The sequence below is a fragment of the Misgurnus anguillicaudatus genome, chromosome 24 (genome assembly GCF_027580225.2).
Source record: "Misgurnus anguillicaudatus chromosome 24, ASM2758022v2, whole genome shotgun sequence".
Classification (NCBI taxonomy): domain Eukaryota; kingdom Metazoa; phylum Chordata; class Actinopteri; order Cypriniformes; family Cobitidae; genus Misgurnus; species Misgurnus anguillicaudatus.
The window spans coordinates 11,396,377-11,417,525 of NC_073360.2; the positions used below are offsets into that span (position 1 = coordinate 11,396,377).

The 21,149-nt window shown below is 38.0% G+C and overlaps 1 protein-coding gene across 1 annotated transcript in view; it reads right to left on the reverse strand.

Moving 5' to 3' along the window:
- Positions 1 to 20,264, reverse strand: part of gbe1b (glucan (1,4-alpha-), branching enzyme 1b) — a 174,246-nt gene extending 153,982 nt beyond the window's left edge. Inside the window, exon 1 of the mRNA XM_073863520.1 lies at positions 20,107 to 20,264. Within this exon, the coding sequence (XP_073719621.1) occupies positions 20,107 to 20,204 (98 nt within the window). The 5' untranslated portion in view covers positions 20,205 to 20,264. The remainder of the gene's footprint in view (positions 1 to 20,106) is intronic.
- Positions 20,265 to 21,149: the final 885 nt, after the last annotated feature.

The window sequence follows — 21,149 nt, forward strand, 5'->3', positions numbered from 1 at the left end:
GCACTACACGCGCTGACCATTGTTCAATGTTCAGGAAGCACATCATAGCGCGTGATACATTTTGAATTTAGTCGGCGCGATGGTGGAGAGTAAAGATGTCTAAAGTTTGGGATCATTACAATCTTATTACATTACATTTAGCATCTAAAACGAAAACCTCCACTGCTGTTTCACCAAGCGTCACTGAAACAAGGTAACGTAGCCTATTGATGTTCGCTGATTTTATGTTCGCATGCACCCTCGTCTCTCTCACGCGCGAGTCAGACCAATTGCGCAATGCATCACATATGCTTAAACTTTTATGTAGTCTAGCCACGTAACAATAATTTCAGCATGCATTCACTTTATACAGCGGGACGTGATGTTGTGTCGAAGGGATGCTTCACCTAAAATGCACCGCAATGCAAGTGATACAAGCCAAATGCAGCATTCTACTGAAAATGAATGTATGTATTTCTGCCGTACCAAACTGCAATAAAGAAACTGGTTTGACCTGGATGTCACTCTTTCTCACGCACAGAACAAGTGCACACACACAAACACAGACACCGTAGCAAATATGCTCACTCCAGAAATTATATATTATTTGTTAGTAGCCTAGTGTAGAAATGTACATAAACCAACCAGATATTCACTTTGATGTCAGGGCTAGATTACAGCATGAAACCTGTTGTGCATATTAATAAATTAAATTGCTTAATTGTTGGCACTGGCACTTATAAACACTAAATGGGTAAAAATAATGAATAATGAAATAAATAGGCTTATTTTTTGGAGCCAAATGTCAATACATCTGTTTTTTTTTAGAAAAAAGCCAAATGCTTGATCATTTTTACAGCCACATCATTTTCGTTATGCATTACTTGTTTTGGTTGTTTAAAAACTCACATACATTTTTTTCTGATTAATCGATCGATTAAGTGCTAGATTAATCGATCGATTAAGTGCTAGATTAATCGATCGATTAAGTGCTAGATTAATCAATCGATTAAGTGCTAGATTAATCAATTACAAAAAGAATCGACAACTGCAGCCCTATTTTATTTGGTGTGTAAGTATTAGTACATGTTAACGATATGCAAAAGCATTGCGACCAAAACTTTCAAACGTGGTAAGGAGCATCACATTTGTGGCTGACGTCAGAGGTATTCAGCCCCAATCACATGTACAGATTAGCTGGCCAATCAGGTACACGGCACTTTTCCGATCAATGAGTTTTGTACGAAATCAAAGTGTTTGAGGAATGCAGAATATCTGTCTACAAAAATGTATGGTGTTTTTTGAACCATAAACAACACGAACACATTGTATTATACCAAATAAACAAAATAATGTTGTTTTTAGCAATGAAATAGGTGCTCTTTAAATAAAATGGATATACATGCTTTTTAAATGAAACCATACTGACAATGTTTCTGATATTACTGTTTGTTTCTTTTTACCAAATTGTTTTTCATTAGGGATTAGTCAGGATAATCGACAACCAACCGACTAGTTGATTAATCTGGGCATTTGGATTTGTACTTTAAAAGTGCCTAAAAACTTCTCTGAGAAGAGTATGACATGTTGACAGTGTGCTATGATAAAACTCTCTGAGAGACATTCATTCTCCATAAATATTCCCACTGCCCCTCCAGCCATCAAAACACAGTTTCGGTAAAAATCCATCACATGACAATTACTGTCGGACTTCAAACCACCTGCTGTGAGCAATGTCCCTGCATATTCTATAAGTCTATTTGTGTGAACTATGATAGTTTTGTGCAATGAAAGGTTATAGATGTATTTGTTGAACATCTGCCAGTTACCCTATTGAATCTTCTGTGGTCTTGGATTTAATCTTGGCTATTTTTACTGTTGATCTATCTATAAGTATCGCAGATGGTGCTTTCCTGTGCTTCAACTGGCAGAGAATGGCGCTAGCAGCACCAAGGTCCTGGGTTTGGTAATGGTTCCCTAAACCATTATACGATTACAAACATTATATAATATATATATATATATATATACACATAAGATTGAATAATCGATTAGTTGTTTGGACCACTCACTAACTACTTAAATGCAAACCTTTATATAGTTTTAAACAAGCTAAAACGAATATCCTGCAACAGATTTCAGGACACCTAAAAGGTGAACACAAAAGGTGAGCTATCTGCAATGAAATTAATAGGACCCCCTCCCAATCCACGCAACTGCCAGACATCAGCTGCTCTATGATTATGAAAGTCATTGCCATTATAAGAAATCAGTGTTTGAGGGCGGAAAGAGGGTCGGCCTGCTGCCGCACCATAAGCCCGTGATATTCCTCGCATGTCCGCGGGCTCGTGTCCCAGATGATTAGAGTCTAGAGGAGAGATCAGAAACTGCATTTCAATCAGACCGTCAAGGTGACTTCATAGGAAGCTGATTTCCAACGCGGTCATTACGGAAACCTGCAACTCTATGAAATCAGAACTTTGACAAACCTGCTTATTAGTAATAATGAGCGCCAATTACAAGACTATAGACGTCCTTTCTAACAACATTCACAGTGCTGAAGACACGTTTACTGGGGTTCTTGATCATAAAGATGATCTAAAACTGATTTATCTACTACTCAGGCTTTAAGGCACATGAAAATGAACTTTTATAGATTTGCTAAATCTACAGTGTGCAGTTGTCCAGTACCACAAGTGGACACCAGAGGACATCTGTACACCACAGCATGTACTTTATTGCTAAAAGGGCAGAATTATGCTCAAATCGATTTTTTTTTGGAGGTTGATCGATAAAGTTTTTACATCATACACTAATCTACTCTACTAAAGTATGCAACAGGGCGATACTGTGCCATACGTAAATATGTGCCATCTTTTTGTAACAGTTTACTTTTAAACCATTTCTTACATCTATTACTAATCCATGAAAATGACACCAGTGGGTTAGTATATCTCTTTTGAATTGAAATGAATGTCTGTAAAAGAAAATGATAAGTAATAAACTTTGATTTTATTAACAAAAGTAGCATAAAGGTGACACAGTCTGTGAAAATACAGCTTAAAGTTTTTCGAGGAAATCATTCCAGGATTTTTCTCCATATAGTTCACTTTAGTGGACAGTTTATAGTTTCAATGGAGTTTAAAAGGGCTCTAAATTATTCCAACATTATAGCAAAAAAAACTTACATTTTACCTTAAAGTCACAATGAAATTGAAATGAAAAACTATATATATATATTTTTATATTGTGGTATTATTAACAAATGACTTATCTGTGAGCTTCATTATTTTTTTTAAAAAATTTGTGTGCTCATAATCTTTAATCAAAAATGCAAATCTCCTTCCCTCATCAAAACGATCTCTCTTCACTTCCGGTCAAAAGTATGGCAGGTGGGCGGGGTCCGGGAGAAGATCGCAGCGATTAGCAATTAGCAACACGACCCAACTTCAAACGATCCAATCAGATCTCAATGGACAAATTCAAATCCAGCCCTGCCATATTTCATCTCAAAAGCCATTTCATTCGGATATACGTCACCACGGGGAAAATAAGGCAATCGCTACTTCCGTTTCATGGCGACTTTAAAAGCAATACTTTTATTGTAGTCATAAGTAAAGTTCGTTTTTCTGTCAAAAAAATAACTTTATTTAGTTACGACTTAATGCGGAAATGGTAACACAACAACACATGTATGACGTGTCTTGTGGTAAAACTGCCAACCAATCAAAATGCAGTGGAAAGAGATCTCTGGATTTGGATCCAGCTCCGCCCCTGGATCTGAATCTAACCCCGCCCCCTGGATCTGGATCCAACCCCGCCCCCTGGATGTAGTGTTCTGCAGTGAGGCACTATTGGTTTCTAACAACATGAGAGTAAGTAAATGATGACAGAATTTTCATTTTTGGATAAACTATCCCTTTAATATATTAGGGTATTAAATTATATATTGCGGTATAATTTTGCTATGACGACATGCATTGGGATATAATTTTTAATTTAAACCGGCAGTATTTATTGTATTTTTATTACACATTACATCGTTTTTTTAGGCATTTACGACAAATAACATACCCATTTGTTTATTATATGATAAAACACATCGTACCAAAAGTGATGACAATCCGCTGTAAATATCAGATCCGGTGTACACTGGTTTAAAAACTGCTACCAGAAGAAGCAACAATACATCATTTTTGATTGTGAAATAGCATTGGGTCTCGTGACCGATTGCTTCATAACATTAGCTTAGAATGTGAAGCGCTATTGGCTGAAGTGAGCGACTGAGTCATGCTCTAATGTTCCCGTTTATGTTTGAATGAGATGTCGATTCATGGATTTCTTCAAATAAAGTAATCGTATGCATGGCTTCAGTTTGCAGAGAATTGCAACATAAATTGTATTTAATACTTTTATACTGTTTTTGGTGAATTTATGCAATAAATACAAATGCAAAAAAAAGAAATGTGGCAGAAGAGCACTTAGTTTGCAGCACTTATAAAGTACAGTAATATTTACAGAAGTTTGAGTGAGAAGAGGAGTAGTCAGGAGTGATTATGTTACTGCGCTGAGGTCGAAGTGCTGCAAACCAAGTGCTCCTCCGCCATACAATATAGTTCACATTTTTTATCTGCTTAAAAAATCGCCACGTTTTATTTTGTGCCACCATACTTACTCATGTAACTACTCGTGTAACAAACTGTAAATAGAGAAAACATGGAAGTGTTTGGTGGCTTCTAAATTCATCCCTGTTTGGATCCTAAGGAATGAATGGGGCTAGGCTAAATGCTAACAAATTCATGACACGCTGTACAAAGATTAAGTGCATGCATTGAATAAAGAGAGGTATGTATTGATTAATCTAAGTTGAGGTAAGAACATAGTAAAATATTGAAAAACTGTGGTGTTTTCCTTTAACTGCTCAAGAGCTCTGACACCTGGTGCCATAGCACATTCACTGAATTGCATTATGTAAAATGGAAAAAGTATTACCCATTGACCTTTCCTCTGTACTCTCTGTTTTATTCTTCTACACTCCTAAAAATAAGGTTATAAATGGCGTTGTCTGCAGCTATTCTAGAACTATTTTTAGTTCTCCAAATAACTTTTTGTGTCAAAGAACCATTTTTTTTTATCTTTTTATAGTAAAGAACCTTTTTCCACTACAAAGAAGAACCAACAAGGCACAGCAGTTACAGCATTGTCCAGGCAGGGTTAAGGGTTGATACAAAAGAAATGTACAATAGCAAAAAGTGCAACTCTAGTATGCTTTTGAAAAAAAATCATCTTGCAAATACATAAACGGTTGAGACAAACTGGTAAATATCATGCATTTGCCCCTTTACATTGAGCCATAAAGCACCAGAAAAGTATCATAAGACTAGCTTTAGCTTTAGAAGGCCTGAGACTGTAATCTAGTGCTTGTTTAGGGTCATGTGGACCACTTTTATAGTGCTTTTTATTACTCTGAAACGCCCCAGTGCTCATTCACCTTCATTATACTGACAATGTCGCCATGATATTCATCAAAAATTCGCCTTTTGTGTTTCACAGAAGAAAGAAAGTCATACGGGAAATCTGCGCTCAGAAGACATGAAGCGAAACTAGCGTTCCTGCAGATTAACACCAAAACAAAAAATTAACAACTCCACGCAACGCTAGTCAAAAGAATTAAAGAACGTGTAATGCATACAAATTAGCATGTAGCGCTTTGTGCAAATTCATATGCTTTACCCCAGGGGTCTCCAACCTTTTTTGTTAGCAGGGGCTACCACAACGGATTAAACAATCTGGAGGGCTACTTTTTTGATATCGTCTACTCAAAACCTTTTTGTTTTACTTGTTGGTTTTATTTTATTTTACTTGATAAAATGCTTTATTGTTGTTTCAAATTTTGACATACATAAAATAAGCCAGGTTAATATAAAAAATATGCAATAAATAAATATTAAAATTTATGCTATTGTTATAATATATGCTTTGGCACGCAACTCACAAACCCCGTGCGTGCAACCATGTTGGATACTGCTTTACCCATATACTGAAACTTACCACGAGGTGGTTAATCACTACACGCACTATAATTTTAGTTTCATGATTTTTTTTGTGGTCAGCAGTTTACACCACTTTTTGTATGTGTACCAATAACAATGTTATTCCTCTGACTAAAGCTATTATTCCTATCCTATAACTATGATCTAAGTAAAATCACACAAAAATAATTGTTCATGCGGCAATTCGTCGGAGGCAAACCAGACGGGTTTGGACGAGACCTGGGAGAACAAGGAAGAAGGTTGTACGCAGGCGCGTGGACTTGTGGTGTCAATGCTTCACATTGCCACCTAGCCGCCTGGAGTGCATACCACACCTAATATCACACACTTTTGCGTCACCATGTGCAGGCAGATTTCCCCCCAAAACGCTTGTATAAACGCAGAATAAAAAGTGATAATGCAACGTCACTTTTGCGTTTTCTCTTCAGATCGTTTCCGTGTAAGCGTAGCCTCAGCCGAAGACCAAACTATTATGTTTTTATTTTTTTGGCCAATTTTCTCCATTGCACAACTTACAGCTTCAGAATGTTCTTTTTACTATATTTATTTTAAATTATTTAAAGGGGCAGTAAGTAGGTTTTTAAATGTTTTATTAATCAAAATCAATGTCTTTATTAATAAATATGTCCTTGTTGGTCTCAAATCACCTCTGCCAGTGATCTGGCTTTTCTTCGTAAGCTTAGAATTTCTCCTCTTTACTTACATTCATGTCGTTCTGCCATATTGATAAACTATAATAGCAGAGAGGGACAAATGGCACTAGCCTACCAACGTGTTTCCACAACGCGTTTTCATTCAGAACACGTGAACCAGCTGACACGGACAAGGAGATCAGTGATACATAAAGGCTACCGTAGTTGCAACACGCAGTTGGAAAGGCGAGGCGCTAGAGAGCACTGTTCGTTTGAATGAAAAATATAACTTCACCACTAGATGGGGTAAATCCTACTTATTACTCTGCCTTAAAGGGACACTTCACCCATTTGCATTAAGCTTTTTATCGTTAGAACCATAGTCATGTTTTTGAATGGTGCATCAGGAGAAATACAGATTTCAGTGTTGCACTTTCTTCTTTCAATGATGTAAAAATCATCATTTTGCATAATTGAAAGAAGGAAGTCCAATATCTTTGTTGAGGGGGTGAGACTACAAACACCCCTTTTCTCGGTCAAATAGGCACCAAATTCGAAATGTATGTTACATTTCCACTACAAATATGACGCACTTTCAAAAAAGCTCCTTTAAGAAACTTGCAACAACGCTTTATTCATCAAAGACCTCATTGTTAGGTAAAATTATTTGGTCTTTTCACTTGTTCAGCCGAACACCAAAAATGATGATGCAATTTTCGGCCGAATCATTTTGGTTGCCGAACAAATCTGAACATCCCTAAAAACTATAAAAAAAGTTGTAGTTACATCTATAGTAAAATTTGGATTGCACTTTGAATTTGGACCTCTTTTTACTAAACTAGTTCTAAGTGAATCTGCAAAGTCAGAAGAAGTTCAGTCAGCTACGTCAAGTGTTATTAAGCACCTGACTGATGCTGACAGATCTAAATTTTCAAAAAATCTAGGTGCTAAAACAAGTTAAATCTACAAAACTAAAACAAATCTAGTTGAATTTCAACTTAAGTCGATAAGTCAGTTGCTTGGCGTCTAGAGACATTCCTGATGCATCCCTTAAAGAAGTTCATACTATAACTATATTAGCGTCCAAAAATGGACGTACTGTAAATGACCCGTTGTTGCTTTACAGTTAAGGTGCATTTGTCGCTAGCATGCAAAGCATACTGTTCTGTATATATTTCCAGCTTGCTGGTACCTAGGGATGTTCCGATCAATGACGATCTCCACTAAAACTACGTGGCCGATCACTATTCTGAATCGGACAGCCGATCTTATCACAGCTATTTCATGTACTACGGCTTTTGATCAGTAAGTCCTTATCGATCTAAAATCACTGTTAGTTTGAGTCGTTTATAACATGCATTTGAAAAAGCAACACTCGTCAAACATAATTATTAAACATATTCTTTATTATCATGAAAATACCTGAAAAGGTTGGAAGAACAGCAATGTAACCCTATTCTCTTTGAATGATTTTTAAAACTGTATTTTAAAGCTATACAGTAGTCATTGTTCGTAGTATGCCCCATTGTAATAATGCGAAAGATGAATAACGCAACAAACAAGGAGGAGGGCCTTGTGATTGTTTTACACTGATTTGCACAGACAGGAAATTGAAGACACTCCCTAATCTCATCTTAAATGAATAGGCATTGATTGAACGCATTAAGTGAGTTTTTAATTAGGAAGACCTCTAGTAAGAAGTACATTTTCAAAAGTTGAGAAAAGCACCTCTGTGACTCAGATATACTGAGTGAAAATAACAGCTGGACAGGCTTATTAATATTGTTATTTTGGGTATAACAGACTGACAAGGTTGGAATTTACCACAAAGACATTTGAGACCTAAGTATTAACTTTGTCCTCCGTGGGATCAACTGAACAGTTTATATAACGCACTTCAAAGTCAACATAACACAGCACAGACTACCCAATGTGTGTGAAACAGATTATTAAACAATAAAACTGTGGCATAAGGCTTAATTTCAAACACTGGAAACTGGTTGGTTAAAAGTGGTCCCCTCCCCAACCATAGATTGTGAACAAGCTATTTCATGGGACTGTTAAGCTATACGTTTTACAGCTTTTCTCTCCTCAGGCAAAAGTCAGCGACCAAGTAAAATACATTGCGTCAATACAAGGTGATTGAAACACCGTTCAATCTAAAACAGGTGCATTGCACACAGATTGGTTTGTAATCTCTCTTAAAGGCAGAAAAGCAGGCAGTCATGTCCTATGTGTACCGAATGGATCATAATGACAACATTTAGGGAACTGACACGTTCATGAACCTCAGCGAATGAGCGATCAGAAGAAATGCGTATCAATCACCATCTTGAGTTCATGGAGTCTCCTAAGCCATACGAATTTCTGACACTTCACTCCCATTCCCAACGCTCAGCATGATTCAGAGCCCGCAAAGACCTTGTTGATTTTGACAATTGTGCTTATAAGAAACACTCGTGTTGCTCAGGGGTTTTGGATGCTGGGTTTGATCAAGAGCCGGGCAGCTATTGCGTTGGCACCTGCCTATGTACAATTATTCATGGGGAGATGAGGGGCTTTTGGGGTCCAGACAGGCGTTTGAGCCTTGCCCGGGGCTTCCTTAGGCCGAAGAAGAAAAATCAAAACAGGCCCTGCTTTTCAACGTGAACAATTTGCCACACCGACAAAAAGCTCAAAATGCTTTCAGGGTCTTGTGTAATAAAGTGTGCAAGCATCACGGACTTATTAAATATATTACTATGAGAAACAATAGCAAATATCTGAAGGATGCAAACGATCCAAACAAAAAAAGTCAGTTCACTCAGCGGTCATCTTAGCAATGCCTCCAGGCAATGCATTTCTGTGAAGCTATGCAAGTGTTTGGGGAAATAAATGTGAAATATGTTTCAATAACATCTGTCTAATAAGCAATAAAATCTGACAATGAGTACACATTTTGACACTTTAGCTCCCTATTCTGTGTACTCAAACGAACACTCCGTTTCAGGGTTGTGTTAATACATAAAGTTTTACCTCTCAAAAGTTTGCATCATCTTAATACTTACACTAGCAGGAAAATTTGCCATATCAAATATTCATAAGGCCTCCTGCGTGTTTTGGTTTAGTTTGGCAGCCCGTCGGCTATGTTTGCCCATGAAGATATCAGATATTCAGGGCTATGTGTAAATGATTAGCTTCTGTTAAAGTGATACACACCAGTTCGTCCTATTAGAGTGTTTGTTTATCAGGGTACAAGGGTACTGAGGTCAATAGAATGGTTGCATCACAAAAAATATATGCAATACAAAGTTTAGCTCAGTTCTATTGGACTTCTCAAGGAAAACTGTAGAGGAAAAGAGTTAGTGGAGTTAGTTTTGTTGAATGCGTATCAGATGTTGTAGTAAAGTAAAGTACAGTACTGTGCATACAGTGGCAAAAAAAGTATGTGAACCCCTAGGCATGAACTGGTTTTCTACAGTGATTTGCCATAAAATGTGATTTGAAATGTAAGTGAACCCATAGAATAATTACTTTAATGAAAGCTCATTTGTGGCTTGTGAAAAGCTTTCACGGTCAAAGTTCAAAATAGTTAACTTTTGCGCTGCACTCTGTGACGATTACCCGCACGGCCAATAGAAACGGTGCATCCAAACAAGCAAATCAAAATGGACAAAAAGCTTATAATGTGTGTTTTGGAATTTTGGAATTAAATTTATAATATAAGTTTACGATCCTACAGAGACATCGGAAGGAAAGCCATGTCATGGAAACACGTAGTAATTCAAGTTGGCATGTCAGGTGTGTTTTGAGTCAAGTGTTTTTAGTAGTAAGTGTTGTAGGTAAGCATCTTAAAGTTACGTGAAATGGAGACGGGCAATATCAGTCCCTGTATTACTCATTCGCTATTTAACCCAAATATAAATACTGTAGTAATTTATTTAAAACCCCGCCTACTTTGGTCTGGCCAGCAAAGCACAAATCCCTTGGCTGCACTGAACCCAGCGACGAGCGCAGCGCACACCGCATCCTATGTGAAAGACGCATAAGAAGTTGGCAAACTGGAGTACAGGTAATAAAATGGGTTTAAAGGTGTGATTTAGTGCTACTTTGATTGATTAAAGACACTCACACATTTTAAGATTGCTGTCCTTAAGAAGCATCAGCTCTTATGAACCACACCTCTCTAAAGATATTCAATCAAGAGTTGTTGCACTCCATAAGGCTGAAAAGGGATAAAAAACAATCTCAAAATGTTTAGACATTCATCAGTCTACAGTTAGACAAATTGTCTATAAATGGAGACAGTTTAATACTGTAGCTACTCTTCCTAGATGACTCCTAAGGCACAATGCAGAATACTCAATGAAGTAAAAAAAGAACCCACGAGTAACAACTTAAAGGAACAGTATGTAAGAAAGTTATATCAATCATTTTCATTTAAAATACTTATTACTCACAACAGTGGTCTGGCCAGGACATTTAAAAAGTGGAGTCACAGCCCTCAAGTGATGTTTATGTTGTCATTTTGTGTATTGGCCACCAGTTGTGTGATTGCAGTACCAGTTTTAGCCACAAGTTTTGTGATTGCAATAGCAGTTTTGGCCACAATCCTGGATACTGTTCATTTAAGGCTTGAAAACATCATTGGAACTGGCACACATCTCTGTTCATGAGTCTTCCATACGTAAGGGTGCGTCTCATTTCTCTGTCTTACCCCTTCCCCCCTGTTTACGTAGCAGCCAGTTAGCTGCAAGGGAATGTGAGGCAAACGGTAATCGAGTGGTGTCTAATTTTTTAGACGAACAATATGTCTTACCCCTTCCCCTGGTTTCAAGGGGCAAGGGGAAGATGAAGATAAAGGGGAAAGGGTAAGACAGAGAAATCAGATTGGCCCTAAGTCTTTAAACAAGCACGGTGTCTATAGCAGAACACCACGGAGGAAGCCGCTGCTCTCCCGAAAAACATTGCTGTGAGTCTGAAGTTTGCAAAAGAGCACCTTGGCAAACCCCAGTGCTACTGGGAAAATATTTTATGAAATGATGAAGCAAAAGTTGAATTGTCCTGGAAAAATACAATGGTGCCAAAAGGGCACAGCTTACCAACATCAAAACATCATCCCAACAGTGAAGTATGGTGGAGGGAACATCATGATTTGGGCATACTTTGCTGCCTTAGGGCCTGAAACACTTGCCATCATCGAGGGGAAAATGAATTCCCAATTTTAACAAAATATCCTACAGGATAATGTCAGGGTGGTTGTCTGCAAGTTGAAGCTCAATAGAAGTTGGTTGATGCAGCTGGACAATGACCTTAAGCATCGAAGTAAATCCACCACAGACTGGCTTAAGAAAAACAAAATGCGCCATTTGGAGTGACCTAATCAAAGCCCAGACCTTAACCTGCGAAATAACCTCAAGAGAGCAGATCAGACCAGACATCCTACAAATGTGTCTGAGCTGAAGTGGTTTTGTAAAGGGGAATGGGTAAACATTCGTTCTGAATGATGTGCAGGTCTGATTCAGATCTGAAATCAGCGATCTCTTTAAGACAGAACAAATATTTTGGTTCGAAACTTTGAGCTTTGTAACTTTGCAGATCTTAAACATGCAAAACAAGAAACAAGAAAAAGGAAAACAAGAAATAGCATCATATGACCCCTTTAAAATTCATTAAATAGATATTTTTAAGAGCACCTTTATTTTTAAGAGTGTATCCAGGAATATTTAAGCAACATTAATGAATATTAAAACTACACATTTCATGTATTTTTAGCAAGTGACTTAAAAAAATTCCCATTTGCCTATAATCTTGTCTCCTTTGCGGTCTAGGAGAAACAATTGAGACCTCATTTGTAATTTTTCATTCCTATGGGCTCTCATCCAAAGCAAATTAAAGTACAGAAATCTGAAATGTTATTAATCTTCATTCTAAAAAGTTTTCACAAAGACTTTTCTAATAACCCGAGGTCCGCAGAACCCATGTGGTTTTTCCTCAGTCAACCTGTGACACACATTTTACATGCCAGTATTCCACTTTTGAACACCAGTCACACGGAGAAGGTTAAAATTAGCAACCGTGCACGTGTATTCAGATAACTCGATGGCTACCCCTCAAGACTTTGGTGTTAATTAAAACGATAATGAAGAACTCCATTTCACTTGTCAGTGGTCTCTATGGCTCTAATGAATGGAGAATGTTAAGTCATAAATATGCAAACGGTGCCACGCACACTTAATCTGTGCAACAAGGCAATTAGGGAGTGTTATCATTACAATCAAATGTAAAGACAGTGCCATAAGACTGCGCATATCATGCATTAAAATGATGGGTGCTGAACAGTCAGGTTTCTGACAGCGGCACTCACAGTATTGAAATTAAGTGGGCATCTAATTGGTAGGAAGCATTCAGAGTCTCTAGGCAAAAGCATTCAGACAATCTGTACCAATATTACTGTACAATATGTCAGTGCTTATATACTCAAAACTTAAATCTGTTAAATTACAACTATAATTATGAATGACTTTGTAATTATACATATATGGATGTGGTCACCCTCATTCATCACTTTTCTCTAAGTCTTAGAGTATTAAAGCGCAACTATTTCATTGCTAAAAAAAAACATTATTTTCTGTATTTTGTATAATACAATGTGTTAACGTGGTTTATGGTTAAAAAAAACATTATTTTCAACATACCATACATTATTGTGATTGCCTGAATACTTCTGACGTCAGCCGGAAATGTGACGCTCCTAATCATGTTTGAAAGATTCACTCACAATGCAATGCTAACAGGAGTTAACTTACAAGACAGAATATAACACATGCACATTGCACTGGAAAAGGTTTAGCCAGAAACTTAACTTTATGCTGATATTAGGACAGTGGCAGTTTCTCAAACAGAAACCCGCATTCTACGGAGGTCTCATATGCAGCCCGCTTTATTTCAGTTAACTGAGCATTACATCCGCAAGTCATAAGCATATTACAACAATTTATGAGTCTTTATGAAGTATGCAGTCTACAAATGTGACCTCCAAAGGATGCAGCCTTTTGTTTGAGAAACGGCCAGCATTTCATCTCCATGACAAATCTTGTGACATAACTAAATTCGTGATACATATTTAACCTCGCAAGATCTTGTCGCACAAGATCTCCTCACACCCCTACTTAGGGCTGTCACGATTAAGAAATTTGGCTGACGGTTAATTGTCTAATAAATTGTTTACCGCGATTAATTGTCTTTGACTAGTTGAGTAGTTGTCTGTTTTATTGCTTTGATTTAATTCTCATACATTTTTTGTTTGTTTATCAAATCATTTTCACACATTGTTGTGATTATTTAAATAAAATATTTTGCAAGGTTTACACATAACACATAAAAAAAAAAAGTAAGACTATTTAAAAGTAATTAGATACTGTGTCATTTATACAGGCATTGAAGCTCCCCCTTGTGTTTTTTAGAGAGATGTGCAATTATTGCGGTGACCTGAAATCATCGCGATGAGGTCAAACAATTGCAATGAGACGATTATTTAATCATTGTGACAGCCCTACCCCTATTCTTTCATGAAATGTATAGTCGTCCTTAGGTTCTACGCCATAGCTACGCCGTAGGTTATGCATAGGCTGTGCATAGCCGTGCACCCTGCCAAAAACAAGAGCCGTTTCTCAATATGCGTTCTTGTCTGTACTTGCGTTCTTGTGGACTTGTGAAACGTCATCAGTCGCGGCCCAAGTACTGTTCCAATTCAAAGTTCTCATCAAGCCCAAGTTCACATAAAATCCCCGGATGTCTTCTTGATCTGCCCATTTTATCGAGGATGCATCGGAGGAGACTTGTGTAGACTTATGACAGTGAAGTTTCCCAGAATGCATTTCGCGTCAGAAGTTCGTTCTTCCGAGTCTGAACTTGCAAGTCCGAACTAGGAAGGACACAAGTCCGAACTTGGCGTACTTGGTATTGAGAAACGGCTAAGGTGTCCGTTCTATTGGCGCTTTTCCATTGCATAGTACCCCACGGTTTGGTTTAGTTTGGGTCGGGTCAGCTTACTTTTGGGAGCTTTTCCATTGGGATCACTTCTTAGTACCCGATACTTTTTTTCGTACCACCTCGGTTGGGGTTCCAAGCGACCCGAGCTGATACCAAATGTGACGCGTAAACACTGTAGATCACTGATTGGTCTGAGAGAATCGTCATCGGCGTCATCCTATTATGTAAAATATTAGCTTTAGCTTACTGCTAGCTTGCGCTGTCTCGAGCAAACATGTTGTCATCTGTGCTCTGCTATAAGTTTTCCAAACACCCTTTTAGCGATGAAAAACATCCACAGGTTGTGAATCAGTAACACATAACAGTTTTTTTTTTAAACTTGCAGTTTGTGGCGGCACATTCGCGACGTGCACGTCAGTATTATTTATGCTTTGATGCAACTTCATTGAGGCTCAGCGGAGCGCCGTCAACTGACGCCACGGGTGTTTGAACAGAAACTGTCATGTGATACAGAGGTAGTTATAAACGCGATGTGCAAACATCTGTTTGTGGTGGCCAATTTTAATTTTGTGGCGGACTGATAAATAAATTAATGTATGGGAATGTACAAGGACGCTCTCACTTGTATGATGTCACAGCCGTATGCAGCGCAAATATAACGACACGCCTATAATCCCACCCGCTGCGAAGTGATACTAAACTCAATGGAAAAGCTAACCACGCCAAAGTGAGGTGAGCTGACCCGACCCAAACTAAACTAAACCGTGGGGTACTATGCAATGGAAAAGCGCCATATGTGGACTGCAAACGCTGTGATTGGTCGACTAAAACCCCTCCCATCAGGTAAAAAAACTGCATCGTATTTCTTCATAGGCAATTCGGCTTGCGAAAGTAATAAAGATGGGCCAAGTTGAGGAGTGATTTAACTCAAACTGCAACGAAAGTTCCTCCATCACTGCTGAGCTTCTCAAATCATACAAAACAAGCTGCTTTTTCGTTTGTGGGTTTACTGGCTGCTCTTCTTTGGCTGTTGCACTGCTACTGTGGGTTACACGCGTGGATACTGCCTACTAGCGGTCTGAATGTGTAAATGCATGTCGATGTTGACGACGAAGCAGAAGTATATATGAAAGGGGGCTTGTACACAAAGGTGTTTACGCCTCTGGACGGCGTATGTGTTCAATTGTTTCCAATAGAAGTGCTACGTTTTTCAAAAATGGCAGTAGCTGGTGGGTTTTGTCCGCGTTGAGTGCCAGCGCTCGTTATTTTTTCTGCGTTGAGCCCATCGTTGAAAAATGTTCAGCTTTGTGTGAAACGCTCAGCTCGTCAATGTCACTTTTCACTCGGTCATCCAATCACAGTGGAGTGAATACTACAACCAACCGGCACATCTTACAATGACTGAAACTATATAGAATATCACAGCTACCATAGTGCTGAAAAAAGGCCTACCACTTTTACAGTCCAGCCAGGTTACAATGCTTTGGTGTACACGCCCCCTTACTGTTTTTAAATATGCGTTTTTAATTCAGCAAGTTAAGTTCAACAATCATCTCAGTAACAAAAACACTTTTGCACCAACTACAAGTGTTAGGTGTAATTAGAGTATAGCAGACATCCCACCCATCCAAAACTCATTTCAGGGAGGTAGCTTTCAGACCCCCACCAAAATAGTGTCTTGTTAGAGGGTGCCACTGTTTCTATATGCAACCTCTGGAGGATGCAGCCTTCCGATTGAGAAATGGCCTAACGGCACATTCACACGGGGCGTCAGCGTTAAAGGGATAGTTCGGCCAAAAACGATATTAAACCCATGATTTACTCACCCCCAAGCTGTCCAAGTTGCATATGTTCATCGTTTTTCAGACAAACACATTTTCGGATATTTTAGAAAATATTTTAGATCTTTCTGTTGATTTAATGTAATGTTACGGGGTCCAGCAATAGTCCACGACCCTCAAGTCCAAAAAAAGTGCGTCCATCCCCCACAAATCAAATCCAAACGGCTCCAGGACGACAAACAAAGGTCCCCTGAGGGCAATCCGCGCGGCGTTGTTGTAGAAATATCCATATTTAAAATTTTATTAACCTAATTAACTACCTTCCGGTAGCGCCGCCATCTTAGACTCAAGAGAGAGTATTAGCGTAGTGTACGCACTTTTCTTAGTGACGTATGACAAATTCGGAGGGCGGGGGACAGAGCAGCAGCAGAGAAACCGCTGTATGCTGCGTAGGCGCTCATCCTGAATGCAGATGACTCTAGAATGGCGGCGCTACCGGAAGGTAGTTGATTGAGTTGATGACATTTTAAATATGGATATTTCTACAACAACACCGCACGGATTACACGCAGAAGACCTTTGTTTATCATCCTGGAGCCGTGTGGATTTAATTTGTGAAGGATGGACGCACTTTTTTTGGACTTGAAGGTCGTGGACTATTGCTGGACCCCGTAACATTACATTTAATCAACAGAAAGATCTAAAATATTTTCTAAAATATCCGAAAATGTGTTTGTCTGAAAAACGATGGACATATGCAACTCGGACAGCTTGGGGGTGAGTAAATCATGGGTTTAATATCGTTTTTGGCCGAACTATCCCTTTAACGCTTCCCATTCACTTTTAATGGGTGACGTCATGCATTGCCAAACTGAATTGTGGATCCGTCGGCGCCGCACCAGTGCCGTTGCTCGCAGCAGAAGTTGAACATTTCTCAACATTTCAAGCAGCAACGCGTGCTTCAGCCAATCAGATCGTCTTATGCAAATAACCTAGGCAGAGCCAGCCAATTACATTTATGGAAGACCGGGGCATGTGTAGCGGCCACTGTGATTGGCTGTTGGCCATGGTTCAGAGTCAGACAAGCCTTTCGTTAAGCGTTAACGCTTACGCCCCGTGTGAATGCGCCGTGACAGAGCATTAAAGGGATAGTTCACTTTAAACTGAAAATTCTGTCATCATTTACTAATCCTCATGTTGTTCTAAACCTGTATGAACTTCCATAGTAGGAATAAAAAATATGATGGAATTTAATGGCTACTGTCAACTGTGTGCTTACTAGGGATGCTCCGATCGATCGGCCGCAGATCGGTATCGGCCGATAACGGCATTAAATGACTCGATCGGTCCTCGTTAAATTTACCGATCTCGTGAACCGATCTTTCTGTTTACTTTTGTCATCATATGGCTCCTCAATGCGGCTGCAGTTAGAGACCATTTTTACGCAGTGAGAGCATTTTTATAACACGTGGCTCATGAGCGACGTGCATATTTGCATTTCTCTCTTTGCCTTTACAGAGATATGTGTATATTCTATGAGGACGCGGTCTGGTCAGTGCGACCCGTCTTCACATCCCCATCAAACAGCGTATACAACACATATCTATGCGTATACAACACATATTTATCACGGACAATTGCATCCTCATGTCAAAAGTTTATTATTTGCATGCGTTTTAAAGTTTTGAGCGTTTAAACTTAAATTTTCCTCAGCGGCTCTCGTCTGCATACACCCGCCGCGCGCACACACAGCAGCCTGTCATCAGTGCACGTGAACAGAGCGATCTCTCCCACTTCTTAAAGCTACAGTAACCTAATTCATCTCTCAATAACATCACTCTCTGCTCTTCACTAAAGAACTGTTGTACTTCATACGAATGCGTGTATATTTAATTCATACAGTAAAGACTGTGAAGTGTTTTATTTTCATTAGTTTTTACAGACATAAGCCTTTTTAAAGCATATTACATTTCTTTTTGCAAGAAGAAATATTTGTTGTGCTTATTTATTTGATTCTCTATTAAAACAATAATATACCTAATTACTGCAAGTAATATAACAAAGGCAACATCTGTGGTATAACTTTATCTAGAAAAAATGTTAAAAGTTACAGTCATCAAAGAGCTTGCATATCAGCTTGAAAAATCGGTATCGGCATTGGTATCGGCCGATCACGAAGACAACAAATCGGTGATCGGTATCGGCCTGCAAAAATCTTGATCGGAGCATCCCTAGTGCTTACCAACATTTATCAAAATATTTTCTTCATCATTTATCACAATACTTCCAAAATATTTTTTCCTACTATGGAAGTCAATGGTCACTATGGAACACTGTTGTGTTCATCCGAAAAAAAGAAATTCATACAGGTTTAGAACAACACGAGGATGAGTAAATGATGACAGAATTTCATTTTAAGGTGAACTATCCCTTTAATGCTAGCAACTTGCTAGCATGGTGCTAGAGGTCAAGGCTCATGGGTTAGATTCTCAGCAAACATACATACTGATAAAACAATACTTTGAATGCACTTAACAAGTAAGTCTTTCCATAAGCTTGTTTAGAAAAAGTAAAAGACATAAATTTAAATACTGCAGTGTGTCCTGTATAATACAGTATGGCTAATGACACACATAGGCCTACATTTAATGCATGCAGAAAATCTGCATACTACCCAAAGTACATACTACAAAAGCACTAATAACAAAGCCACAACTAAAATTACGTGGACGTTACAATAATAACAATGCAAAATGTATCCCTTTCATCATATCCGAAGAAAACTGTTTGCAACAAGTATTTATAACACAGCTTTCTGAAAAACTTGATTCTGATTGGTCAGTTTGATATTCTATCCTACTGTAAGACACAGCAAAGTGCTCATCTTAGCCGGTACTACCTTGTTTATTGTATCACTTATGCCATGGTTTAAATTGGTTACAAATGAGCTAATAAAATATTTCAAATGTTTATTTCGTGTTCAAATATTTACTCTAATAAACAGGATAATGTACAGTCAGTATAAACCTGTCAGGATGTTTTGAAATCACAACAAGCTGAACTATTCCTCACTTTTTGGTGGGCGGGGCCATGGGCTGTCCGTTACCATGCCCACCTACTGTATATAAATAAAATGAACATACGACATTAGCTAGTTAGCTTAGGCGGTTAACAGGAGAGACAACAGGAAATACACGAAATACACGTGGTTGTATCGAAGTAAGTCACACGTTAATGAAACGACCCTAAAATGACACTGCTCTTTCTTGCCTGCTCCATTTTGTTTAAAAATGACGACCTTGAAAACTACAGGACACGACAAGCACGCAAAGCTTTGCAGGCAAGTGCAATGGCTAAAATAACAATAATAAGACTACTATGCATGAAAAAACAACACATATTTTCCTCAACCATCAAAACCCAGCTGTATTATTTAACTTAGAGGTTATACACAGAAGTGAACTGTCATTTCAGCATCAGCATATTTAGTGCAAACCACCAGATATCCGTATTTGCATATCAAAATAAATGTCAAGACACTCAGCAGCTAAATATCAATGCGATGAGCCTATCGCAGCTGTCCCTTATTCATATTGAATTAAACATCTCATTATTATTGCTTGTCATTGTGCGTTTGGGACGGCCATGGGACCATGATCCAGCGATAATACCCAAAAACACATTTACCTCCTCTGGAAGTCCTTCTGAAAGGATTTAAGGTAGGGATCCATTTGCAGCAAGGAGTTCAAATGAGGAATTGACACATGATACTTTGAATCTGCCATGTTCGCATCAGACCCGATCAATGGATCACCGAGCGCCTCGATCAGATCCGCTTTTACTCTGTGTAACTGAGCTGCGGCTCGGGTTGCAGTGTCATATGAGAGCAGTGTTATCTCTCTATGCCCTGCCCATATCAAACAAACTGCGTGTGTGGGCTATTTAATATGCATTTTTAACAGTAATGTTTCGTGTTTCTTTAAGGACAGTGCGGAAGTGTTCACACAGAGTCACTGCAAGCGGTTTATTTAACTTTATGCCCTTGAGAAAGCTGTCTTTGCAAGACATAATGCCACTAGACATCTCTTCATTCTTGTGACCTCATATGTTTTTTTATTATTTTATAAAAGGTTATGTAATGTACATAAATTGCTATTCGTTTTATTTTATTCGTATTATTTTATTTTTCAGACACAAACTTTTTTTTTAATAATTAAAAAATGTTAAATAATTTTTTTTTTTACTTGAAATCTTTAAAGCAATGACTTTCTTTTGTGAAATATTATTAATTTGACATATTTATTGATTTGACATATTTTATTATAATTTTTTATAATTATTATACATTACGTTTTTGTGACTTGATAAAGATTAGATAACATTTGTATATTTAAATTTTAATTGTCAAACTCCAATACTACAGAATTTACTTGAACTAAAAAAAGGTTATTACAAATCACAGGTGAACACTAGTAATTTTAACGCAATTTCATTTTTCAACCATCTATAATTTATCAGTGTTTTTCTTTTAATAACCTTTACTTCACTACATTCCAAAGCATAATATTGTAACCCACTACATTTCATATATGTTTTATTACATGAAGTACTTAATTTAGTACTTAAATTTACTTGAGTAAAAGTTAGAAAGTGCTAGATTTTTATGTAGGCTACACTGTGAACAAAATCACCTAATTCTTTAAGCACATCAACTTGCATTTACAAGGATT